Source organism: Embiotoca jacksoni, unplaced genomic scaffold (genome assembly GCF_022577435.1).
Source record: "Embiotoca jacksoni isolate LCO1_2020_lvr unplaced genomic scaffold, fEmbJac1.0.p SCAF_3, whole genome shotgun sequence".
Classification (NCBI taxonomy): domain Eukaryota; kingdom Metazoa; phylum Chordata; class Actinopteri; family Embiotocidae; genus Embiotoca; species Embiotoca jacksoni.
This window is the reverse complement of record NW_027185381.1, coordinates 16272169-16293402: the sequence shown is the minus strand read 5'-3', so window position 1 is coordinate 16293402 and position 21234 is coordinate 16272169. Positions and strand designations below refer to the sequence as shown.

Sequence of the window (21234 nt, the reverse complement as noted above, 5' to 3'; positions counted from 1 at the left end):
ACGTCGTACCCTAATGTTAATGTACTGATCACTACAGTCAGGACATGGGATGCATGTTTGACTATAGTCAAAAGAAAGTTTTTCTTTTTTCTTTTTTTTTCATTTCTGCTTGTAACCTGACAAAAATCGAAGAAGGTATTGAAATTCAACAAGTTTCCTTTTGAAATTGTTGTTTTTCACTGCCCTCTGCAGGACAGTTCAGTGAAGACCTGAGCCATGCCAGGCCTTGGAGGCACGAGGTTTTAAATAGTCTAAAATGAATTCATATGAAAATAAATGTGATATTAGAAAACCCCCACAACAAGACAGCCCTAATATATCACATCTTTTCCAAACAGAAAGATAAGCAGTGGTGTGACAAGGTTAAAATATACAGAGGTTCACAGACAACGGTCACATTTCTAGTTTTCCCACTGGTTCTTTAATATATCTTCAAAATAGTCACACTTGAAATGCTGCACAGATTTATTTATTTTTTTTAATTTTTCCTGTTTAGCTGTGAAAGTGATCACAAACTGAAAACACTAAGCTATATAAAATACAACAACATTCACTAGCTGCATTTCAGTCAACTAAAACTATGAAAGAAAATATCGTAATGAAATGCATGTTTGCAAGATAAAAACCTGCTGGTTGCACCATGAACTCATTTAATCTGAGATCACAGTTCAGGGTGACCTCTTCTCACCCAACACTGGTGACTTGTGTTGTGATTATTTTGAAAGTTTGTCATGTAAAATAATACTAAACTGCTGTGCCCTCAACTAGTAGGATGTCATATCGGCCATTTGCATATTTAAGGCCTCAGGCATTTCACAGGCAGGCAACAGCTCTACAGTTTGAAGAAACTGTTTAGGTCAAAGATATTAATTCCATCCATACATCTTAAAACTGGACTTGCAAGTTCATCAGGTAAAAAAAAAATTCAAAAATATACAGGTGTTCCCACAGTGATGAACATGCAACATCAGATCAGGTGTTAAATCATGTTTGAGCAACAAAGGAAAGCCTGATATCTTTTTAAATAAATGTTGTTTGTCTCAGTTCTATATGGGCAAGCTGTCTAACAGTTTGACTTCACAGCTTAATCTTCATTCTGAGCCAAAACATGGACTAAGTCTGCTGCATATTCACGACTGATTTGTGGACTTTTGATTCTGAGCAAAAGCCCAGATTTTAGGCAAAGGCTTTGAGTTTTACATTCAAAAATATTCAACAAATGTATTGCTTTAAAACAATTTTTTTTTTCACCCTTAATGCAAAAGTTAGACCTCTCTGTCTCTAGACCCTTAAGCCGATTTCTAAAAAGACTTGGTTGACAAGGAAATCAATCAAACCGAGTCCACTTATACATAAATACATCGTAATTTATTTGATGTATATGGACAGTCAACACCACAACTTCAATAGCATAACATGGCATGTTCATTTTCATTTGTTCAGCAGATCTCCTCATTAGAATAACTTTAGCAAAGTGAATAAAACAAACAGATGAGAAGATATAGCATTTATATGGCCAGAATAACTCAATCTGTGTAAAGGTCAATGGGAGATGGAAACACGCAAACCATACTCATCATGATGGCAAAATACAACATGGCTGTCTAGAAAATATTTGACAATACACTGAGGACTGAAATAAATATAAACAAAACAGAACATATCACGTATAGGTCCTTGTCTTACCCTGAGCTCTTCTAACAACTTTTTCTGACATCAGTTTGAATCACAAAATTGTCAGGAAGTGTCTGTCGCACACACCTGCTTCACAGCACTATGTTTTGATTTGGACGGCTCTGTCGTACCCAGATTTAAGGCCACCATGTTAGTGTGAATTCTCTGAACCTCAGTCTGTAGGTGCATGATGTGTGTCTCTATATGTGTGAGTGTATATACACATGGTCGGTATTCCAGGTACCAGAGCTTGTAAAGGGGGTGGTCAGATAAAGGGGTCACTCAGTGGAAAGTCTCCAACTTCTCCCCTCACTCCAACTTGCTTTCCCACCGCTTTAACTCCATACCAATGCTTTTGAATGAGATGAGTTTAGCTGCACATTTTCATAGTTCTGTCCGTTTCCCTAAAACCAGAAGCAAAACATTTTAGATGTTTTTCACACATTGAGGTTTCCTTACTGTAAATGCACAGTGATGCTGTGACCACTCACCTTAGATGCTATGGCTTTGAGTTTGCAGAGTAGAGAAGGTTTTGTGTACACAACTTCGTCCTCCATGTCGCCCTCATTCTCTCCCTCCATCACAGCACAACTGTCTGCCACTGGCATTTCACACTCTTTATTAGCAGACATCACCAACCGCGAGTACTTATACTCCAACCTAGCACAGAGACAAGGATCAGTACTGCAGGGATATGCATGACGACACCAGGTGACTAATGAGAAAAACTGGGATGTGACCAAGAAAGGATGGGACAAATAACAGAAATTGGAAGGAGAGGAAGAGAGACAGTAGGAAGAGAGAAGGGAATGAAAGAGGAGGGGATGATTGAAATTAAGGCCAATAATGAAGAAAATATGGTTTAGGGTGGGGAGAACAATGGAGCAAGAGGGGGAAAAGATGAGGAGGAATTTGCAAAGAGGAAAAGACTTAATGGGTGATGAAGAAATGAAAGATGGATGGAGGAAGAGAGGAGGAAACTAATGGTACCGTTTGTTCTTCTTCCAGAAGTAGCAGGTGAGGGAGACGAGCAGCACCGCTGTGAAAGCTCCCAGCCCTGTACCAAACCGTACCCAGAACTCCATACCCGCACAAAGCAATGTTTTCTTTTCAGGTAAGGTCACACCTCCCTTGCACAGCTTCGGTTCAATCCACACATACAGCAGATCCTGAGGATAAACATACACATACAGTGTAGCATTAAATATGAAAAGGACAGATCCAGAACATCCAATTACAAGTATACATAGAAATGTGCCTCGCAGTATTTGAACAGTGAAGTGTTCTTCATAGTTTGGGCTTTTCTCCAGCACACTGCATTTCAAGTGAAACAAATTACATTACAGAACAGCTTTCAGCTTTAAGAGTGTTAGCATCCATATTAGGGGAACAGTGTTGAAATTTGAACCAGTCTTATGCTAGCATGGGTATAAAACAGCCGGATGTAGATGTTACCAACCTCAAATTAAAGCGCAAAGTAAACATATTGTTCAAATTCAATTCAATGTACTTAACCGAAGAACCAAAATAATTAATTTCCCAGTACTTATGGACTAAACTCTGCGTGCACACCCACCTGATGTCCTCCCTTGCAGGCTCCTTCTATTCGATGGTAGTCTCTCTGAGTGCATGTAGGACAAGCCCCAGAGCTCTCCCATAAGAAATTAAAGGTGCAGCCGTCACATGTTCCTGCAGGGCACTGACTAAAATAACCAGATGCAGGCTTTGTTACTTCTACAACACATCACAGCACAGATTAAAATCATAGAAAATACTAGAAAAACTGACAAGTGATACAACACAAGAAAATTGTAGAAGTAATACCTAGGAACCGAGAGCTCTCCTTTAGTGCTCTTCTCTGGGTTACAGCGAAGCGTCACCACTGCGCTCCGACCTGACTCGCAAGATGAGGTCACGTCCAAAGACCTTCCCGACAAAAACACAGAGTAAAAATGTTTGAGGACATTGGTTGTTTTGGTTTTTTTTACTTAAAAGATGTTTGAAATGACAGGTACCTGTAGTAAAAGTTGACATCAGGGACTTTTTTGGAGGTCTGGGGATAAAACTCTGGTCTTGCCCTTATCCCATCAAGATTATCATCTACAGTCACTCCTGTTAATAATATACAAAGTAAGATTTGTTTATCAATATGTGCAAATTCAATCAATGAGTCTTTAATCTTCTCTCTTCTGTAACATGACTTGAACATTAAAAGACCAACATGACCCCAAAAGAACAGAACAGACCTTTTACTTGTTATTTTATCTTTCTGTCTTTCAAAGCAAAAAGCAGAAGTATAACAAAATCACAAATTGAGTCCTGCAGACATTGGCAGTCTGCATCTTATGTTCACGAACCAAGAAATGTGTCAGCCAGCTTAATGGACTGCGAGGACAGTGCTGTGTGAAAGCCTCGTCCACTAGCTGGGATTATTGTTGACTGACAAATGAAGGTCTTGACAGCATTGGGCCCTTCGCCTTTCTCTTGCTGGGAGTCGGTGATGGATAGGTCAGTTACATTGTCTGTGCATACTGCAAACTGACCCTTTAAATAAAGAAAAAGAGCAGATGATAAAGTCATTCCATTTCTGCACAAAAAAAAAATCTAAAATGGCAGTATTTTATGCATGCGTGTGTGTTCATCTTTGCAGACCTGTCCTCCACAGAGGCTGATATTGAACTGGTGAAAGTATTTGGTTCCTTTGGAGGTGAAGCTCGGACCGTTCATCAGTGACCCCACAGAGCCGAGGAGGCTGAAGTCAAAGGTCAGAGTGGCATTGCCGTCTGTGTGGGTGAAGTGACAGTCGTTGAAGCATAGACTGTGGTCCTGGAAAACACAAACACAGGTATATGGCTGTTGGGTTGGATTCTAGACACAAAACAAGGATTAGCTTGATTCCCTTTAAACATCAGCAACAAACCTTGTCACTCTTGCTGGCAGGTCCACAGGGTCTGCAGGCATCAGAGTCCGGTGTAGCATGAGGGACAAGATACGTGTTGCCTGGACACTCTGTGCACTGGCTGGTGGCCATGTCTATGTAATGTCCAGGCGGGCACGGCACACAGGTAGAGCTGGAGGGCTGGGTGCTGAGAGCACACACCCGACACGTTGAGGACACCCCATCCACCGCGTTAGTCACCGAGATGGAGTAGATTTTTACCACGTCGTTGATATACCGACGTACCTAAAGGCAAGAGACAAACATGTACAGAAAAAAAAAATATTTCTGCAGAAGTTCTGACACTAATTCCTACACGAGTAGAAAATACAGTATTTGTGCTTTATACAAGATGAGGTTCATCTCACTTAAAAATGCCCACATTCAAGCAAAACATGTTTTCTGAAAGAGCAAGTTAAGGTTTCGAGCTGATTGTTATACTACTGCCTGCAAAGTTGGAAGGATCTCGATTGGAGACTCTACCCCCCCAAAAAACATCTTTTCCCCAAAGTTCACACATTATGCAAAGTACTGTGTGAGCAGGATGATAAAAGTAGTTTGTTTGGCTCAAACACTTCCGAAAGGATCTTTAAAATCAAACAGGAGGGAGTGTTTGGTGGACTCAACTAGCCACCAGCTACTGCGTAAATGACAACATAATATAAACAACACGGTACCGATTTAAAACTGAAGGGAAAACTAACGTGTGTCCTTTCGTATGATCACGGTTTCATACTATATTTTATTAACTTGGTAATGATAACAAAATTGATACTTTTACTAGGTTTTACATTGTCACTGTAAATGTTATATCTAATTTGTGAAATATGCATATATAATTGATATAAAGTACCACAACCCTAATGACAATACAGTTGAAAGTAGTTAAATATCTGTGTCACTGTGTACTTATACTTACATCTGAAGGTTGGTTGGTCCTTTGGAAAGCCCACGTGTAGGAAACCGAAGCGTTCTTACTCATGACGTGCGTGTAGGTCTGTCTTGTTTTCGTTCTCTCCCACGACTCCACCACTGTAGTGCTCTTCCTGTTTACGTCCTAAAAGATTCATTCAACAAATTTCTCCTCCAGACATCTGTACAATACCGTGCGAAGCAGCCAACGTATGTCAGGAGCTGTTCTCACCATCATGAAGTAGAGCTCACAGTCGGCAGAGCATAAAGTTTCAAATTCAAATGTGATGCGACCAAATTCTGCCCCTGAATGGCTTGACATGGACGTCGGGAGCCTGATGGTTGATGTAACAGGCAGGTGCAAACAGAAAAGAATTAGAAATTAGTCACAACAGAAAGACAGAATTAGCAGACAGCTCGGTGATAAGAGAGATGGAGACTTTACTTTTCTTTTCTTTTTTTAAATGACTGTACTTACTTGAAGCCAGGAACATAAATGTTGAGAATGAGGTAATCATTATCCGAGCTTCCTGCTGCACACTGGATGTGATCACCTGCCACCTCCCATCCTAAAGGACAGGGAAAATCCACATCACTCAACTATTTTAAGAAATATATATATTCTAGTAACAATCACTGAAATAACTCAATCTACATTAAAAGAATAACCTGACATTCACTTTTTTGTCAGGAGTTGGATTAGAAGGTCAATACATGTTACATCTGTACAGTATACACAAAACTACAGCCAGTAGCTGGTTAGTATAAGTTGGCATGAAGACTGGAAACAGGAGGAAACTGCTTCCTTACAAATAAAACATGCTGGTAGGTAAATTCTGATCATTTTGGACAGAGCCAGGCAAGCTGTTTCCATTTATTTTCTTAGATAAGCTAAGCTAACTAGCTGTTAATAGTAGCTTTACATTGACTGAACATATATGAGAGTGGTATCGATCTTCTCATCTCTCTGCACAGACAAAAAAAAAAAAAGACCAGAAAAAAGACAAAATACACTACTGGACATATATTGCCAACAACACCCACCGTTCATACTGTCACATTTGGAGTTGCCCACATTGAAACAGGAGGTCTTCATGTTAGAAGGAAGAATATTCCACCATTTATACTCATAACCCAAGGTGGGCTCAGTGCCTGCTGGACAACGCTTACATGCTGCAGGTTAAAAACAATGAAAAACACAATTAGGAACCCACAGGAAGTAAAAGTAAGTAAGGGAAATTGGCATGGGGGAACATAAGATAAATCAGGAGAGGTCTCTGTACGTTTCATCCCATCAGAATAGGTCCCAGGTGGGCAGGGTGAGCAGGTGGCCGTGTCATTGTTATAGAATCCAGGGTTACAGGGGGGGCAGGGCTCTCGTTCTCCGCTTGGAGGCAACGTCTCAGCTCCAGTCACATCCTCGAGACAGATTTTAGGTTCAATCCACTTATATATGACCTGCGTCTGAAATTACAAGAGATGGAGGGTGGTGGATTAGAACACAAACTGTGGTTATACAATTAATCTCCACAAGGTGTCCAATTTAAAGGTGGCGTCTTTTCTCTCACCTTGCCTTCATGGTCACATGCTGTGTGGATCTGGAAATAGTCCTTCTTGGAACATGGAGGTCTGTCCTTACACACTGTTGATCCCTCAGCTTCAAAACAAAATTTGGTGATTATGCAAAATAAAATTATATTAGCAGAAAGAAAATGAATTAAAGCAAATAATTTAAAACAGCAACTCCAGATTATATTTGATCATTTACCCAGAATCCCACAAATACTGCAGTACGTCAATAAATAATAACCTTTCTCAAAGACGTTGCAAAGCACGTCAAATAAAAGTCATTAAACCACATTATTAAAACAAACGAATCCAAATTAAATAGAAAACCCTTCAGTTCTTTTTGAATTACAATCGAGCAAAACAAGCAATTATGTGTCAAAAGATGTGAATGCAAATGAGGCAATAAAAGAATATCAATTTTTCTTTCTTTTTGGTCTAAAAAAATACTATTGTCACTCCTGAAAACACAACAGCGAAGGAAAGGTCATACAATATGCGTAAAAAAAAAAAAAAAAAGGTGTATTCATTAAATATTTTATAGGTTCTGAATATTTTAGCCTTATCCAGTCACTTCTGAAGGATTTTACTAAACAGGAAATATATTCAACATCATATGACAGATATTTTTAATAGACTGGGTTAAAATGTCACAATAAAAGTCTACTTGTGTCAGATTTTGCTTACTATTATTAAAGGGGATCTATTATGCTCATGTTAAGGTTTTTTTGTTTGTATAATGGGACTTTGCTAGAGTAGCTTTGTGTGATTCACAGTTAAAAACAATCCTGAGCTTTGTTTCTCAAGGAAATTACATTAATTACCTTCATTATTTGAAAAGATATGAACATTATATAAAAGTATAATTGGTGTAGTTTATGTATTGGGAACAGATGGCACTGCCAATCAAACAACGTCTGGTACACCGACTGCTTCATGTGTGCAAAAGGTACTATACTCAGGAAAAGATCAGACTGTAAACTTTTGCAACTTATTTTTTTTTGTAACTTATTGCAAATACCACATTAGAAAACAAAACTGCGAAATATAAGTAGTATAGGAGCTTCATAAAAGGAGCAGAACACTCGCTACACCATCTGTCAAAACCTGCTATTCCCTTGCGATCACGTAACCTCACCGCGCTGCGCTAACAAGCTCGTTTCTTCTAAAGTTTGATTAATGTGGCTGAAAATAGGAGACGCTCCCTCTGTTTGCTTTGGATGTGTTTTGAGCAGCAGTGGTAGCAATTAGGCCGCACTGAATACTGCAGTGCAGTTTCATGATGTTGCTCAGCGTAGATTTGAAAAGGCAAATATACGCCTAGCATACCTGCATACTGAGTGGTGGTGTTACAGGGAGTGCAGGAGCTGGCACCGCGGCCAGAGTAGGTGTCCAGAGGACAGGGTTCACACGTGGAGGTACCTGGGACTCGACTGAATGACCCCGGCTTACATGGGAAACACTCGGATGTGTAGGCAACCCCTGTTGGAAGGAAATGACAGAAACAGACAGCAAGAAGAAGAAGAAGAAACATTTGATTGACGTGTTTGTACGTCATTGTTAGAGAGAAAAGTAAAGAAAGAGAAGCAAAATGTGTCACCAACCTTCAATTTGAACATTTTTGAGCAAAACAGGCTTCACCACTTTGGTCCCCAACAAAACGCCTCCAGTCCTCCAGTAAAGGATATTGGTGCCGGATTTCAGGTTCACCTAGAATACACACTTTAATGTGTCATCAGTCTGGCATGAACACAGACAGTCAAAAACATCTGGATTGACTTTATGTAGCCTCAATTAATGTGACATGCCAACAGTAGAGTAGTTTAGAAGATCATCTCAAATGCTGGAGTTCAGCCTTCACTAGTCCTTTACATACAAAGCATAAAGTTGCAACTGAAAATCAAAGCTACAACAGTAAGCAGTAACTTATTGCAAGATGTTTTATTTTACTTCACTTGGTTTCATTTATTAATTGAAGTTGGATTAAGAGTGGCACAGTGCAACTAACAGGCAACATTAGGATGAAGCCTAATTGTGTATAAAGCATATACATTACACTGACACTAAACTCTGATTTATCTCATAGTGTAGAACCATTTTCGTTGAGCCGTCAAGTACAATTGAGCCTGCTGAAAGTAGTTTCAGCAGGCAGAAAAGTACTTTTCACTAAAGCTGATCATTAAATTATCTAAAAAAAAAAATTTAAAAAAATCCACATACTGTATTGAAGCTCCTCCCAGCACTTAAAATAATTGTTGTTTTGGTTTTTTTTACTCACAATGTGGACACTCACTTATGAACAGTAATTTTACAGTGTGACTGGAAAGTTACTGGAGGCAACAATAAGTGATGCCACTCTCTTTCTATGTACTAACAGGCTTCTTGCTTGTATCCACCCATAGGTTGCTGCACAATGTATTTATTTTTGGAAGAACGAGGCCAGCTGTCAAAGATCTGTCCTCCGTGTGTACTGCTCCTCTAACGGCGTGAAACATTTACCGTGTGAGTCGCCCATTCGCCGTGATTGGTGAGCTTGAGCCACTTGGTATCAGCGGACTGATCCATCTCCTGACATTGATCATTCTGGATCTAAACACACACAAATGAACAGTATCCAAACTCTCACTTCTTTGAAGTAGTGTTTTAATTACGACAACATTTATCATATGAACTCGAGCACTAATACACGGGACAAAAAAATCAATACTGCTTATATGACCTTGTCTTTACAAAAGAATTATGAGCGGGATTATTTTTGTTGTTTGTGGAGGACATTTTATTGAAAAAAATAGAAGAATAATAGAAAGGTGGGGGTGCTCTTAAAATATATATGGCATCAGGTGTAAGAAGGACCATGAGCTGGATTATTTCCAACTAGATCTGGCATTTTTCTGATACATAAAAGACACAAAGACATGACTCAATTCGTGTGGGAGATGTGGATATAATTTTCCTGGCAGTATACTATTTCTGGCAGTAATTATGCACATGTTTGGATCAAAAGAGAATAAGTGTGTGTGTGATACTCACAAAGAACTCAAACAGCAGGTTGTTGTCTGTATACTGGTACTCAAAGCTGACAGAGCCTTGTTTCTTCAGATGGACAGCATAGATGAGAGACACCGTGCATTCGTCCCTATTGGACTCCAGATAGTTTCCCTGAGGCACCCAAGAAGAACTGCAAGGAAAAATATATAATTCATATTTTACAACTCACGCACAATCAAGATTTTATTTTTCTTCATGTCTTACTCACTCACCTGTTGCAGGTAAACCTGTCATCTCCACGGCGACCGTTTTCCAGAGAGGTTGCCAGGCTACTAAATCCTGCAGGCATGGAATCCCACTGGTCGAAGCGGATGCCGCTGCCGAGGGAGTAGCTTCCTGCAGCACACCGGGTACACTCCTGAGCCGACATCTCCAGGAACTCCCCGGCCTTGCATGAGAAGGCTGGAGGGCACAGAGAAAGAGGTAAAGAGGGATGCAGAGTACAAAAATCTCACATTGAGTGAGTCATCTCCCATCCTCCTTTGCATTCTGCTGCAAAAAGCATTGACATAAAATGAATCGGACTAAAGATGACAGACAAATGGTCATGCCAATCACTGCTGCATATAAGGTATCCCCAGTGATCGAGGAACTTAATCCTTACATCCTGTTACACACTGTGTCTGTCTCTGCATTTTTTAGCACTGAGCCATCATGTCTTTGCATTTGCCAAGTGTCAGCTTTTCCTCGTACCTGATCTGGTCTGATGCCATTGTGATGCCTATCCATGCTTCAAAGCAACCAATGGAAAAAAAAATGAAAATGTGTTTGAGTGTGCAATTTGTGTAGTACACACTGTCTGTGGATTAGCAGAGTGCGCTAGAGTGCTTGTAGGTATGATCTGGTTCAATGATTATTTGCTATGGCAGTCATTTCTATGGCGACATAATTAATTAGTGACAAATAAGTTGACTGCGCCTTTTGCGATATGAAATTAATAGTGCCATCAAATCCTATGAGATAGCTTGTCTAATAGCTATGATGAAGCAAGGGTGGGGTGCTCAGAATTCTGAAGAAGACTGAAGAGGAAGAGAAGGAAACAACACATGTAAAAGTAACAAAAGGTAATAAGAGCTCTCAGTCCCTGCAGAAATATTTTACATTTACGCACGTATGCAAAACAAGTATGCAAAATGCTACATGCAATTTGAGGGAACTATTTAATTTTTTAAGTGGAGCAGTGAAGGAAAATTTAAAATACAATTAAAAACTCGCATTATAATAATCTATAATTATAATCATAACCGTTTCCATTTTGTGCAGAGAGACATTATGTAAAATATCTATGTTAGAAAATCATAGCAGTCCATTAAAATTCAGAAAGAAAGCACCACATTTCTTCGCTGACTTTTCTGGACGCACAATTAACTACACAGATTTCACCAGTGATAACCTCAATCAAGCCATTTGCGAAGTGGTGTTGTAACAGAACTGGGCAGGCTTGTTGTTGATAGGTTGAACAAAAGGACAAACTTGTATGACAATTTTTAAGTCAGTTCTCTTGGCTTCATGGTGATAAGTTACTGTTCACTTTTCGTCAAATGTCAGTGAGTATGTCCGTCAGACAAAGAAAAGAATTTAACACTCCCTATGACTCACTTTTTACCTAGCAGATCTGTTTCCATTGAAAAAAATAATAACATTACAACTGCTGAAAAGATTAGTCACATGGATCGTTTAAATGCACCAAGTTTACTGTCTTTTTACTCTCACAAAGGAACTTTGTTTGGGCAGCTTTCCTCATGATGACATATGTTAGTGTTTGTCAATGAACACCTGCACTTTCTTCAGGCTACACCAACATCTGCCAGTTCCTGGACCTCAAATTAGACAATTATAATCATTTTAGGTTGCAACATGGACCACTAATGATGCAACTTGTGTGGTAAGTCAGCAGAGAGAAATTAAGTGACAGTCTTTTTGCTCCAAGGTTACTGGCCAGTAGCTTTGCTCTGTGATTGGTTGGAGTCCAAACGGGGTCAGTCAGGTTGTAGGAAATTCCAGCTACTGATAAGAAGGTGACATACACACATCAGCTTTCACTCGTATTACTTACTGCATTCTGTGCCCCGCACTGGCTCTGGTAGTCCAGTGCAGGCCCCAGGGATCTGCGGGATGGCCACTCTCCACCGAGATCCTGTGCTGTCACACTCTGTGTACTCATAGTAGTAGTCCGCCTGCCAAAGAGACACACAAAACATCTGCATAAGAAATCCGTCGTCATGGCGGGCTTTGGTAACCAAACGCGGACCACATGTAGTCCAGAGGCAGAACAGTAAACATCACACTACAAAGCGGTGCCCACCCAAATGAGAGTGCTGAGTCATCTCTTCCTGGATAACAATGTTTTGCAAATCAGAGCAGAATAGATTGGATGGTGCCCCTCCATTAGCAACCAACACGGAAATGAACTCCCACATCCAGCTGCTGAGGCTTACAGAACACGAGTGCCGGTTATGGCGTTATCTCTCAACCACTCTTCTGCCCTGGATACCCAACATACCATCTCCACGGCGATGGGAGCAGGGGCGATGGCAGCAGTGGGCTGCCGGTGGTGATTAACCAGGCAGGGTTGCAGGAATCCTTAGACATTTGATTATTGCAAGTAATAGTTTTCATCTGCGGTCTGGAGAGGAAACCATTAGCTTCATGTTCTCGACTCCACCGAGCTTCTCTCCATCTTTCTTTCTACAGAGGAGGGTGGCCTAATTTCTGACAGTTTACATAATGTTATTCCTTGAGCCGAACCATATTTTGACACCGCAGTGCATGCAGGCTGTTGTGTGAGAAATGTGTTGTTGTTTTTTTGTTCCACTGGTGACTATGGGTCTGGTGGTAAAGCTTAATCACACTGATGATAAATGACAAGAAAAATGTGACTAAATTTAACATGTTAGGAGACAGATCTCAATGTTTTAATGCTGTTGCTGCAGTGATAGGAGATAGTTAACAAGAAAAAGTCAACCGGATTGTATTGTGAACTGTGCTACACTAAAACCCTCATTATCTCTTGTGACTCCCACAAGAGCTGGGGTCAATCACTGATATGGCAGCTGCTCAATATGCATCTCCCACCATAATTCAGCAGACAGTCTCCTTCCGAATGCACTTTGTTTGATTTCAACCAGCTGTGATGTCATATTTTGTCATCCCAAAAAGAGGCCACGCTTCCCAGGAGCTAAAGGAGAAAGCATTTAGCAGCACACAGCCTTTCACTGGAGGAGGTTGCAATTTCTCTGCCAGTGTGAAAACAGTGACAATAACTTCGAGGAATGTTGCTCCTCTATCTCGGGACTGTTTGTGCGTGACTGATGCCGTGACTGGTCTGAGGAGGTGTTGAGCGAAGCCAGACCAGAAGGAAGGAAAAGCCAGTCCATGCAGGAAACTGATAACGGCACTGAGTGTCGGCGTTTAAACGTACACTAGACCTCATCACAGATTCATGTCTCTCCATGTTGCTCAAACTTATTTAAAAAAAAAAAAAAAAAAAGAAAGCAGTAGTGAAAGTAGTGTGTCACCTTCTGTAAATGTTAACGGAGAGATGACTTTAAAACATGACACCGTAAATCGACCGGGAAATGTGTCATCAATTTTTCATCGTATTTGTGGTCACTAGAACTAGAAGAGTGTGCAGCCAAAAGTGCGTTTATTTTCTACTTGTCAGCAACGGAATCGGGCTTTGATAATAAGCGGGTGAGGCTGTGAAATAGGATGAAACTGCGCCTCACCTCGCTACACTGCCGCTGTCCCTTGGCCCCGTCAATCAGCCGGAGCGTGCAGAGGATGAGAGCGCCGCGGGCAACGAACCAAGCCGAGGACCGCATTGTAGACCATCGACGGGGGGATGAGAAGAAGAAAAAAAAAATATATATATATATATATATATATTTATATATTTATATATATATATATACCAGCAACCTCGATCCAGAAGAAATGTTTGTATCATAAACCTGAGCCTGCAGATTAGATTAGATTGGTCGGACACAAATTGACACCTGCTTGTTGGCAGATTGTTACCCGGCCTCTCTCTACTACCTGCGATTATCCTCAGATTGTGTCCACTCCGGGGCTGCCTCGGGATTCAAGGTGGGCAGAAGGAAACAGTGCTTCCGGTTAAGGTTTTCAAAGTAAAGACCTATGCCAGTAAGGGGGAAATGAAGTAGTCCTAAACTGCTAATTGTAGCGATTTCTTCACGCCTCTTTTGGGTTATAGTTTTGTTTATTGTACACAACAATGTTCATTTTGTAAATCATGCCCCAGTTTTTCTCTAGATGAACCGTTTTGTTACTTTAATTTAAAGGCGAAACGATGGTACAGTTTGTCTTTTTCCGACTATATCTGTTGACTTGATGCTGGTCCGTGTGTGTGTGTGTGTGTGTGTGCCTTTAACCACTGTCGCTGACGCTCCTGTGATTGCTACGGAAAAAATAATATTTAGTTGTCTTTCGACAATCGTTACAAAACAATTAAAAGACGAGGCGGAAAATGATAGGCTTCGGTGCAGCACGTTGTTCCAAATTCCTGATGATTGTAGTTCACATCAATGACCACCAGAGGGAAACAGAGATCTGCAATAGTCAACAGTCCATCGTTACTGTAAGACGGATCACACAGGCTGCTTGAGAAAATCTAATTATTTTATATTTCGTGCCTGATTTGAGGGGTTTTTATAAGTCTGCGGTGGTGGAAGACATATTCAGATCCTTTACTTGACGAAAAGTAATAACACAACAATGTAAAAAAATAAAAACTCGTACGTGGAAAAATACGCCTTAATTAAAGTGCAGAAGTATTTGCAGCAATTAGTTAAAGTAGGCTATTAAAATAAAACTATTGGTTTGGTCTCTCGCAGTGATTTTTTTTTTATTATTATTATTTTATCATTTGAATATTTATTGAAATGAAACCATGTGAGGGGAGGGAAAATTTGGCGGAACTGTTAACAACATTCTGATATGTGACCCCAGTTTACAGCAAGTATGGCTTGTGTGGTTTTTCTGCCATGTCCAATGGCATCTTCCCATTTTGCTGTTGCATCATCAACACCGCCGCTGCGTTACACCTGCCGGTGCTCAAAGCAGACTGGTACTCACTAGTGCACAGTTCTGGCACTTCTACATTTTATTCTTTGACGTACTGCGCACTGACACTTCTCACAAGATGCCAGTGTACTCTACACTGCCCTCTCCGTATCAGATTATATGGGTTAATTCTTGCCCAAATTAAACTGCATTACCCAGGGAGCACTGCGCGAAGCTCACCTGCAGTTCCCTGTGGTCTTGCCAAACTTTACATTAACCTTACAATAATGTTGGCGTGGCCCCAGAAGGGCACAATGACAACACACACCGAGTCAGACTTTGACGCAGCAAAGATTTTAAAGTCAAAATCTTCCAAACCTAAATGTACTAAATGTATGCAGGGAGCAGCAAGCTAATGTTACCGCCACATCCAGCCTCAAAGAGCCTGTTGCTACAGCTGCTGCTATCCACTATGATATGTGAACATCTTTGTCATTTTGAATAACACTGTTTGTCCTCCAAAAAATTGCCTTGAGCTTGCTGAATTTATGTTAACATGAGACATTCAATCAGATAATCCAACCTACCTGTACGCTGTTTTTTTGTGAGCTTTCGTGAGAAAAGTGCATTTGGTTTCAAATTAAAAGCCTCCTAGGGTACACTGTCAAATATTAATCTGAAAATGAACTAAAGCTGTTAAATAAATGGAGTGGAGTTGAAGGTACAGCGTTTGTCTCTAAAATAAAGTGGAGTGGAAGTATAACGTAGCATCAAAAAGAACTTCTGAAATGAAGCATAAGTACCTCCAAATGATACTTAAATGTGGTATTTAAGTAAATGTAGTTATACTTTCCACCACTCTGGCATGTGGAGTTTATTCAGGAAATGAAATCAGACAGAGCATCAGATGCTCCAATGTCTTTATGAAATCAACACTTCCTCTAAACAATGACCATCAGCTGCTGGCTATAAAGGTGATGCCTAAAATATTAGCCATCATTTTCTTTCCAATAAGGTGCTGTCCTCATACTTTAATTCTTTAATTTATCTTTAATCATGTTGAGTACCTATAAAAATGATATGTTACACAGCATCACAAAAAGTTTATTTCATGCTTTTATTTCTGCTGCTATGGAGTTCCTCTAAAACTCCATAAATAATTAGTGAACACTATCTCCGTTTACATCCTGAGACAAAAAGATCATACATTTTGATTAATTTTGAATTATTCAATTATCTTTGAAACCAGTGAACCAAAAGGAGGTTAAAGAGAAATTTGTGGTGATAAAACAGCTTGTAGTTTGTGGTACTGTTGAATTGGACTGGATTTAATTGACATGTGTTCCATTTTATCCCCTTATTTATATCATTGAGGAAAAAACAAAAATCTCAACTAATAATTTTAGCTGTGGTTCAAGAGAAAACCATCCCACTGGCTGTACCGCTGACTTGCTTTCCCATTGAGTTCATGTGGATAATTTATGATCTGCTGCATTAAAGTGAGTCACACACACTGTCTGAGGTGTTGGGGCTTCCCTTTGTTCAGGATTACTGCCATTAACATTGTGACCTGACAGAATCTGCCCTTTCAGACATTGACTTTACTGTAGGAAAACAGTAAATTCTGCTTTTGTTGTTGTTTTTGTTTGCTCTATTTTTGGGGCATTTACAGTATTTTGGTTCAATCTTAGTCATTTCCTGTGCTGTCACCAAATGAGAAATGTAATTCATATTTTTTATGAGAAAATAATAAAAAGACGGGGGCACGAATATAACCCTCCACCTCCATATACTTTATTGCCAAGATGTGTTGTGCTATACTGTATATTTACCCATTAACCTTTTAGTAATTATAAATACTGTAAGGGGTGTTTGTGTGTTTCCAATAGAGATTTTTTTTATTTCATTGGTTATTTTACCCCACCTAATACCATATAACCCAACAGCAGCATTTTATTGGCGTATATAATTTTGTTTTCAAATGCTGTTTTCAAGCTTGTAAAGCTGGAGCCTGCATCAAAATCATATCTGTTGCACATAATCAAAATAAGAATAAGATGCTCTGCTGTGTGTCATAATGCAAGGATAGATATTGTTTTGAGAAAAACACACATGAACCAGTAGGCTAGGCTGGGGTAAACTACTGATGCAAGTCTTCTTTATGTGATTATATGAATATTTAAGTAGCTGTCACCCAAAGGCAGCGGGGTGTCGCCTGTCTAACTCTTTCTGTGAGGAATGATACCAATCCTCTGCTTTGTTCTCTCTCCGTCTTTATCTTTGTCTGTCTGCCTGCATCTATCTATCTATCTATCTATCTATCTATCTATCTATCTATCTATCTATCTATCTATCTATCTATCTATCTGTCCGTCCGTCCGTCCGTCCGTCCGCCCGCCCGCCCGTTCATTCATCTATCTTCCATCCATCCATCTATCGATCCATTCGTCCATCCATCAATCTATCTATCTAACTATCCATCTATCCATCCATCTATCCATCTATCTATAGCTCTCTCTTTTCCCTCCTTTCTCTTTCTCATCTGAGGCCTATCACTTACGGTGTTTGCCTGTAACTTGAACTCATATTCAACCATCTGTAACACTCCAATAACCTTTACACCCTGGGCCACTGCTCTGTGATCAGATTAATTAATTAATTAATAGTGGTGTAGTGTAGGGCAAGTGCATTAGTAACTGACCCTGAGTCAGATGGTAACGAGAGTCTGGGCTGGAAGAGTCTGGCCCAACCCCAGCCTCCAAACTCACAACAGACCAGGGACTACCTGGCCGAGTAATGGGACACCCAGCAGCTCACACATATACACACACACATAAAAACCTGTCACACATACACATGCAGGTTGTCAGGGAGGCAGACAAGGGACTATGAGGAGCTGAGGAAAGAGTGACTCTGAACTGTGTGCCACCACAGAAAGACTGGTTGAAGCCACTGAGAAGCAACCTGGCTTGGAGTCTGTTTGTCTGGGGGAGAAAGAAAGAACGATGTGATGACAGATCGACCGACTGACCGCGACGGCTCGCACAGTCTGAACTTTTAAGGATTAACACCAGAAAAGCATGGATATGACTGCTTCTGGACTAGTGGGGAACTAATGCTTCTGACATCAGCTACTGAAGATTTTTGTTGGCATGGATGAAACTAAATGTCTTCCCTGGATGTAGAGATGTTTTTACTTCTTATGTCGCCTCACAAGTTTGTGGGCGCATACTTGTGTGATGCTTTTAAGTGTCTTTTTCACACTTAAAGGGAATGATGTGTATTACTAACTATTAATAATTGCTAAGACTCTACTCTTGTGCTAATGGAGAATCAAATGTAATCAACACACCAGGAAACCTCATACAAATCTAATGTCAGTGCAATTATGATTTATTATAATATTTCTTTTGGTCATTTCTGAATCTGCCAGCATGCACGGACTACCTTGCTCATCTCTAGGCCACTGTTTTGGTAATCCATCTGATGTTAACACTGATCCAGCACCCTCTGCAGAGCCAAACAACTCATGGCAAAGCAGAAATACCCGCGAACTCCCAGCAGCAGATCCAGTTGTATCCCAGCCGGAAACCCTAACAAGCATCCCGCAGGAACGGCAGCACAAACAGCCACAGAGGACTGTCAGCTGTATCTCCACCCGCCCCACCCGGACCAGAAAACTGAATGGTACCAACTCGAACCCTGTCTGCCACATGCAGAACAAAGATGACGACCCATGCTTTGAGTCACCTCCATCCTGCCGTAGTGTCTCTGAGAGTTCAGACAGTGATGATCTGGAGTTGGAGTGTAGTCCGGAGCTGGAGCTCAAATATCCTCAAATCCCCAGACCCTCCATTGTCATTCGACAAATTAAGGTAAAACAGTTGCATCCGGTAAATTCTCTTTTCAGCTGCAGAATGAATAGAAATAATTTCAGTAATTGATTATGACAAACATTTCTTGTAATCCTTTTGTTTACTGTTTCTGACTCGTGTTCTACTTTGATGTAATACACTGTATAGCCACAAGGGGGCCATGGAACCCAAATAAAGTTATTGATCAAAGTAGAAGCTCATCTCCATCTGACAGGATTAAATTCATTCATTTCTCATCAGAGTGAAACTAAATTGTTGTAAAACTTTGAAACTCAGGCCCCATGTGCACACATTAACTCTCTCGCACGCGCGCGCGCAAACACACACACACACACACACACACACACACACACACACACACACACACACACACACACACACACTCCTGGTGGTACACACACCTCTGTCTGTGTTTGTGCATGTGCTTTTGCGTTCTGTAAGCAGTTAGTCAGTATTTCTGCACATGCTCATCTTCCCTTTTCCAAGAAGAGGATGACACACTATGTAAGATGTGTTCTCAGGCTCTGATCAATAATGCTGATCAACAGTGAAACTCCAGAAGAATAAGAAGGAGGAGGGGCGGGCTTAAACAGGAATCCTACAATGTAAACGGTTCCTTACTTCCTCCAAAGCGAGACATCTCATCAGCAGATGTTAATAAATCTGTTGTGTTGACTGTTTTAAGCCTAGGAGTGTCATTTTGATACAGTCTCAGTTAATAAATGTGCCACGAAAGTAGTAAACATATGGTTGATATATTAAGAACGCTTGATATGGGAATTTTCAATCCTTGACCGACTTAATCGCTAAGGCAACTGTAACCATTATTCAACTATTTCTATTAAAACACCATTTTACTGCCTTCTACCAGGCTCCAAACAAAACTGCAGCAGATCTGCACATCGGCCAACAGTACAATAGAAGTTTGGGTTATAATTCTGTGAATACATATAACCATCCCTTCCCCCCAACAGAGCAATTATTGTTCTGAATCAGAATGAGTTACAAAACTGTGTTTTTTTAAAACCATACGATGCTCACTTTCTTTGGAAACAGGAAAGAGGCAGTGCAATGTTTCCTTTAGCAAAGCATCTATGATATAATGGTTAACACCCAGGGTTGTTTCCTCATTGGGCTGTGACAGCGGGTTCGAAGAAGGCAGATTGATGCACTGGAGCACAGGCGTGATCTGATCTATGTGTACTACACCCCATCACTTTATCAGACACCACAGCCAAAAGCCTCACTGACAACCCTCAAGGCACAAATTAATGTCCCCTCTGTTGTAGAGCTCCAGGGAGCGAATGTAACCATACTGGCATTTAAATGACATGCATAATGTGCAAAAACTGAGCTGCATGTCAGGAATGAATAGAAGTGTGACTAACAGAAGATGATTTTTTTGAGTTATTATGTGTCAGTCCAGCATGTTATTCAATTATGTGTAATTATTCTGACTTAATCATTCGTGTTTTTGTTAAGACTTCCAACACAACAGATGTAGCTTTTATCTCTTGGGCGCCTGTATCAGGGAGTGATAAATCTGTTGCAGCTTTTATCTCTTAACCCCTCCCTCAAAGCCGGACGTGTTTATGGGACACTTCCTTTGTCCAGAGGTGACTGCTCTCATATCGGACAGCACAGTAAAATCACGTGGCAAAAATTATTATCATTAAAAGAATGTTCCACTGTAAACAGTCATACAAATTCCTCAGTATCAGGCTCTCTCATGTACAAAGACACACGCATACGGATCCACAATCAGGAGTAAAAGATTACTGAACATTGTTATTAATAGAGAAGTTTGAACAGGACGACAAAGAGCAAAGAACATGAACATCCCCCTTGGCAATCACTGTCTGTCCTAGCACTGGCTACAAACTGCCATCTATATCATGTTATGCTACCATTTACAAATTCATAGTCATTTCTTGTTTTGTTGGAAAAGACATTTAGCAGTAAATCTAAGGATAAGGCCTAATTTCCAATTCCTTGGTTGGCGTCACCTTTTTACCTTGCGTTGTTCAGCCTCTTTCAGGCATGTACCTATGGATGTGTGACTGGTCACCTCCATTAAATGAATGTGTTTGTTATTCAGTGATGAACCTACAATGACTGACAGTAGCCCTTTGTGTCACTTCCCACACGTTCCCCTCAGGAATCAGAATTCCAGGAAACAGCGTCTGACAGGTCGGA

The 21234-nt window shown here is 40.4% G+C and overlaps 1 protein-coding gene across 1 annotated transcript; it reads right to left on the bottom strand.

The window, feature by feature from the left end:
* Positions 1-1346: 1346 nt before the first annotated feature.
* Positions 1347-14218, bottom strand: elapor2a (endosome-lysosome associated apoptosis and autophagy regulator family member 2a). The gene is made up of 22 exons (XM_069162658.1): positions 13867-14218; positions 12195-12315; positions 10351-10540; positions 10121-10268; positions 9590-9679; positions 8695-8800; positions 8420-8572; positions 7093-7181; positions 6808-6988; positions 6569-6697; positions 6003-6093; positions 5757-5859; positions 5532-5669; positions 4595-4858; positions 4327-4500; positions 4032-4218; positions 3690-3786; positions 3499-3600; positions 3251-3377; positions 2665-2843; positions 2166-2334; positions 1347-2078 (listed from the first exon to the last, which is right to left on the bottom strand). The coding sequence occupies exons 1-22, from the start codon at positions 13960-13962 to the stop codon at positions 2010-2012; spliced, it is 3003 nt and encodes a 1000-aa protein (XP_069018759.1). The 5' UTR covers positions 13963-14218; the 3' UTR covers positions 1347-2009.
* Between the last annotated feature and the right edge of the window lie 7016 nt (positions 14219-21234).

What these genes read in the sequence shown, in the direction of transcription:
- elapor2a (XM_069162658.1), bottom strand. Translation starts at nt 13,962, where the DNA reads ATGCGGTCCTCGGCTTGGTTCGTTGCCCGCGGCGCTCTCATCCTCTGC. An exon ending in AGTGCGGGGCACAGAATGCA is followed by an intron (nt 10,541 to 12,194) that starts GTAAGTAATACG and finishes TGTGCCCTCCAG; the next exon opens with CCTTCTCATGCAAGGCCGGG. An exon ending in CCTGCAAGGGAGGACATCAG is followed by an intron (nt 2,844 to 3,250) that starts GTGGGTGTGCAC and finishes GTTTATCCTCAG; the next exon opens with GATCTGCTGTATGTGTGGAT.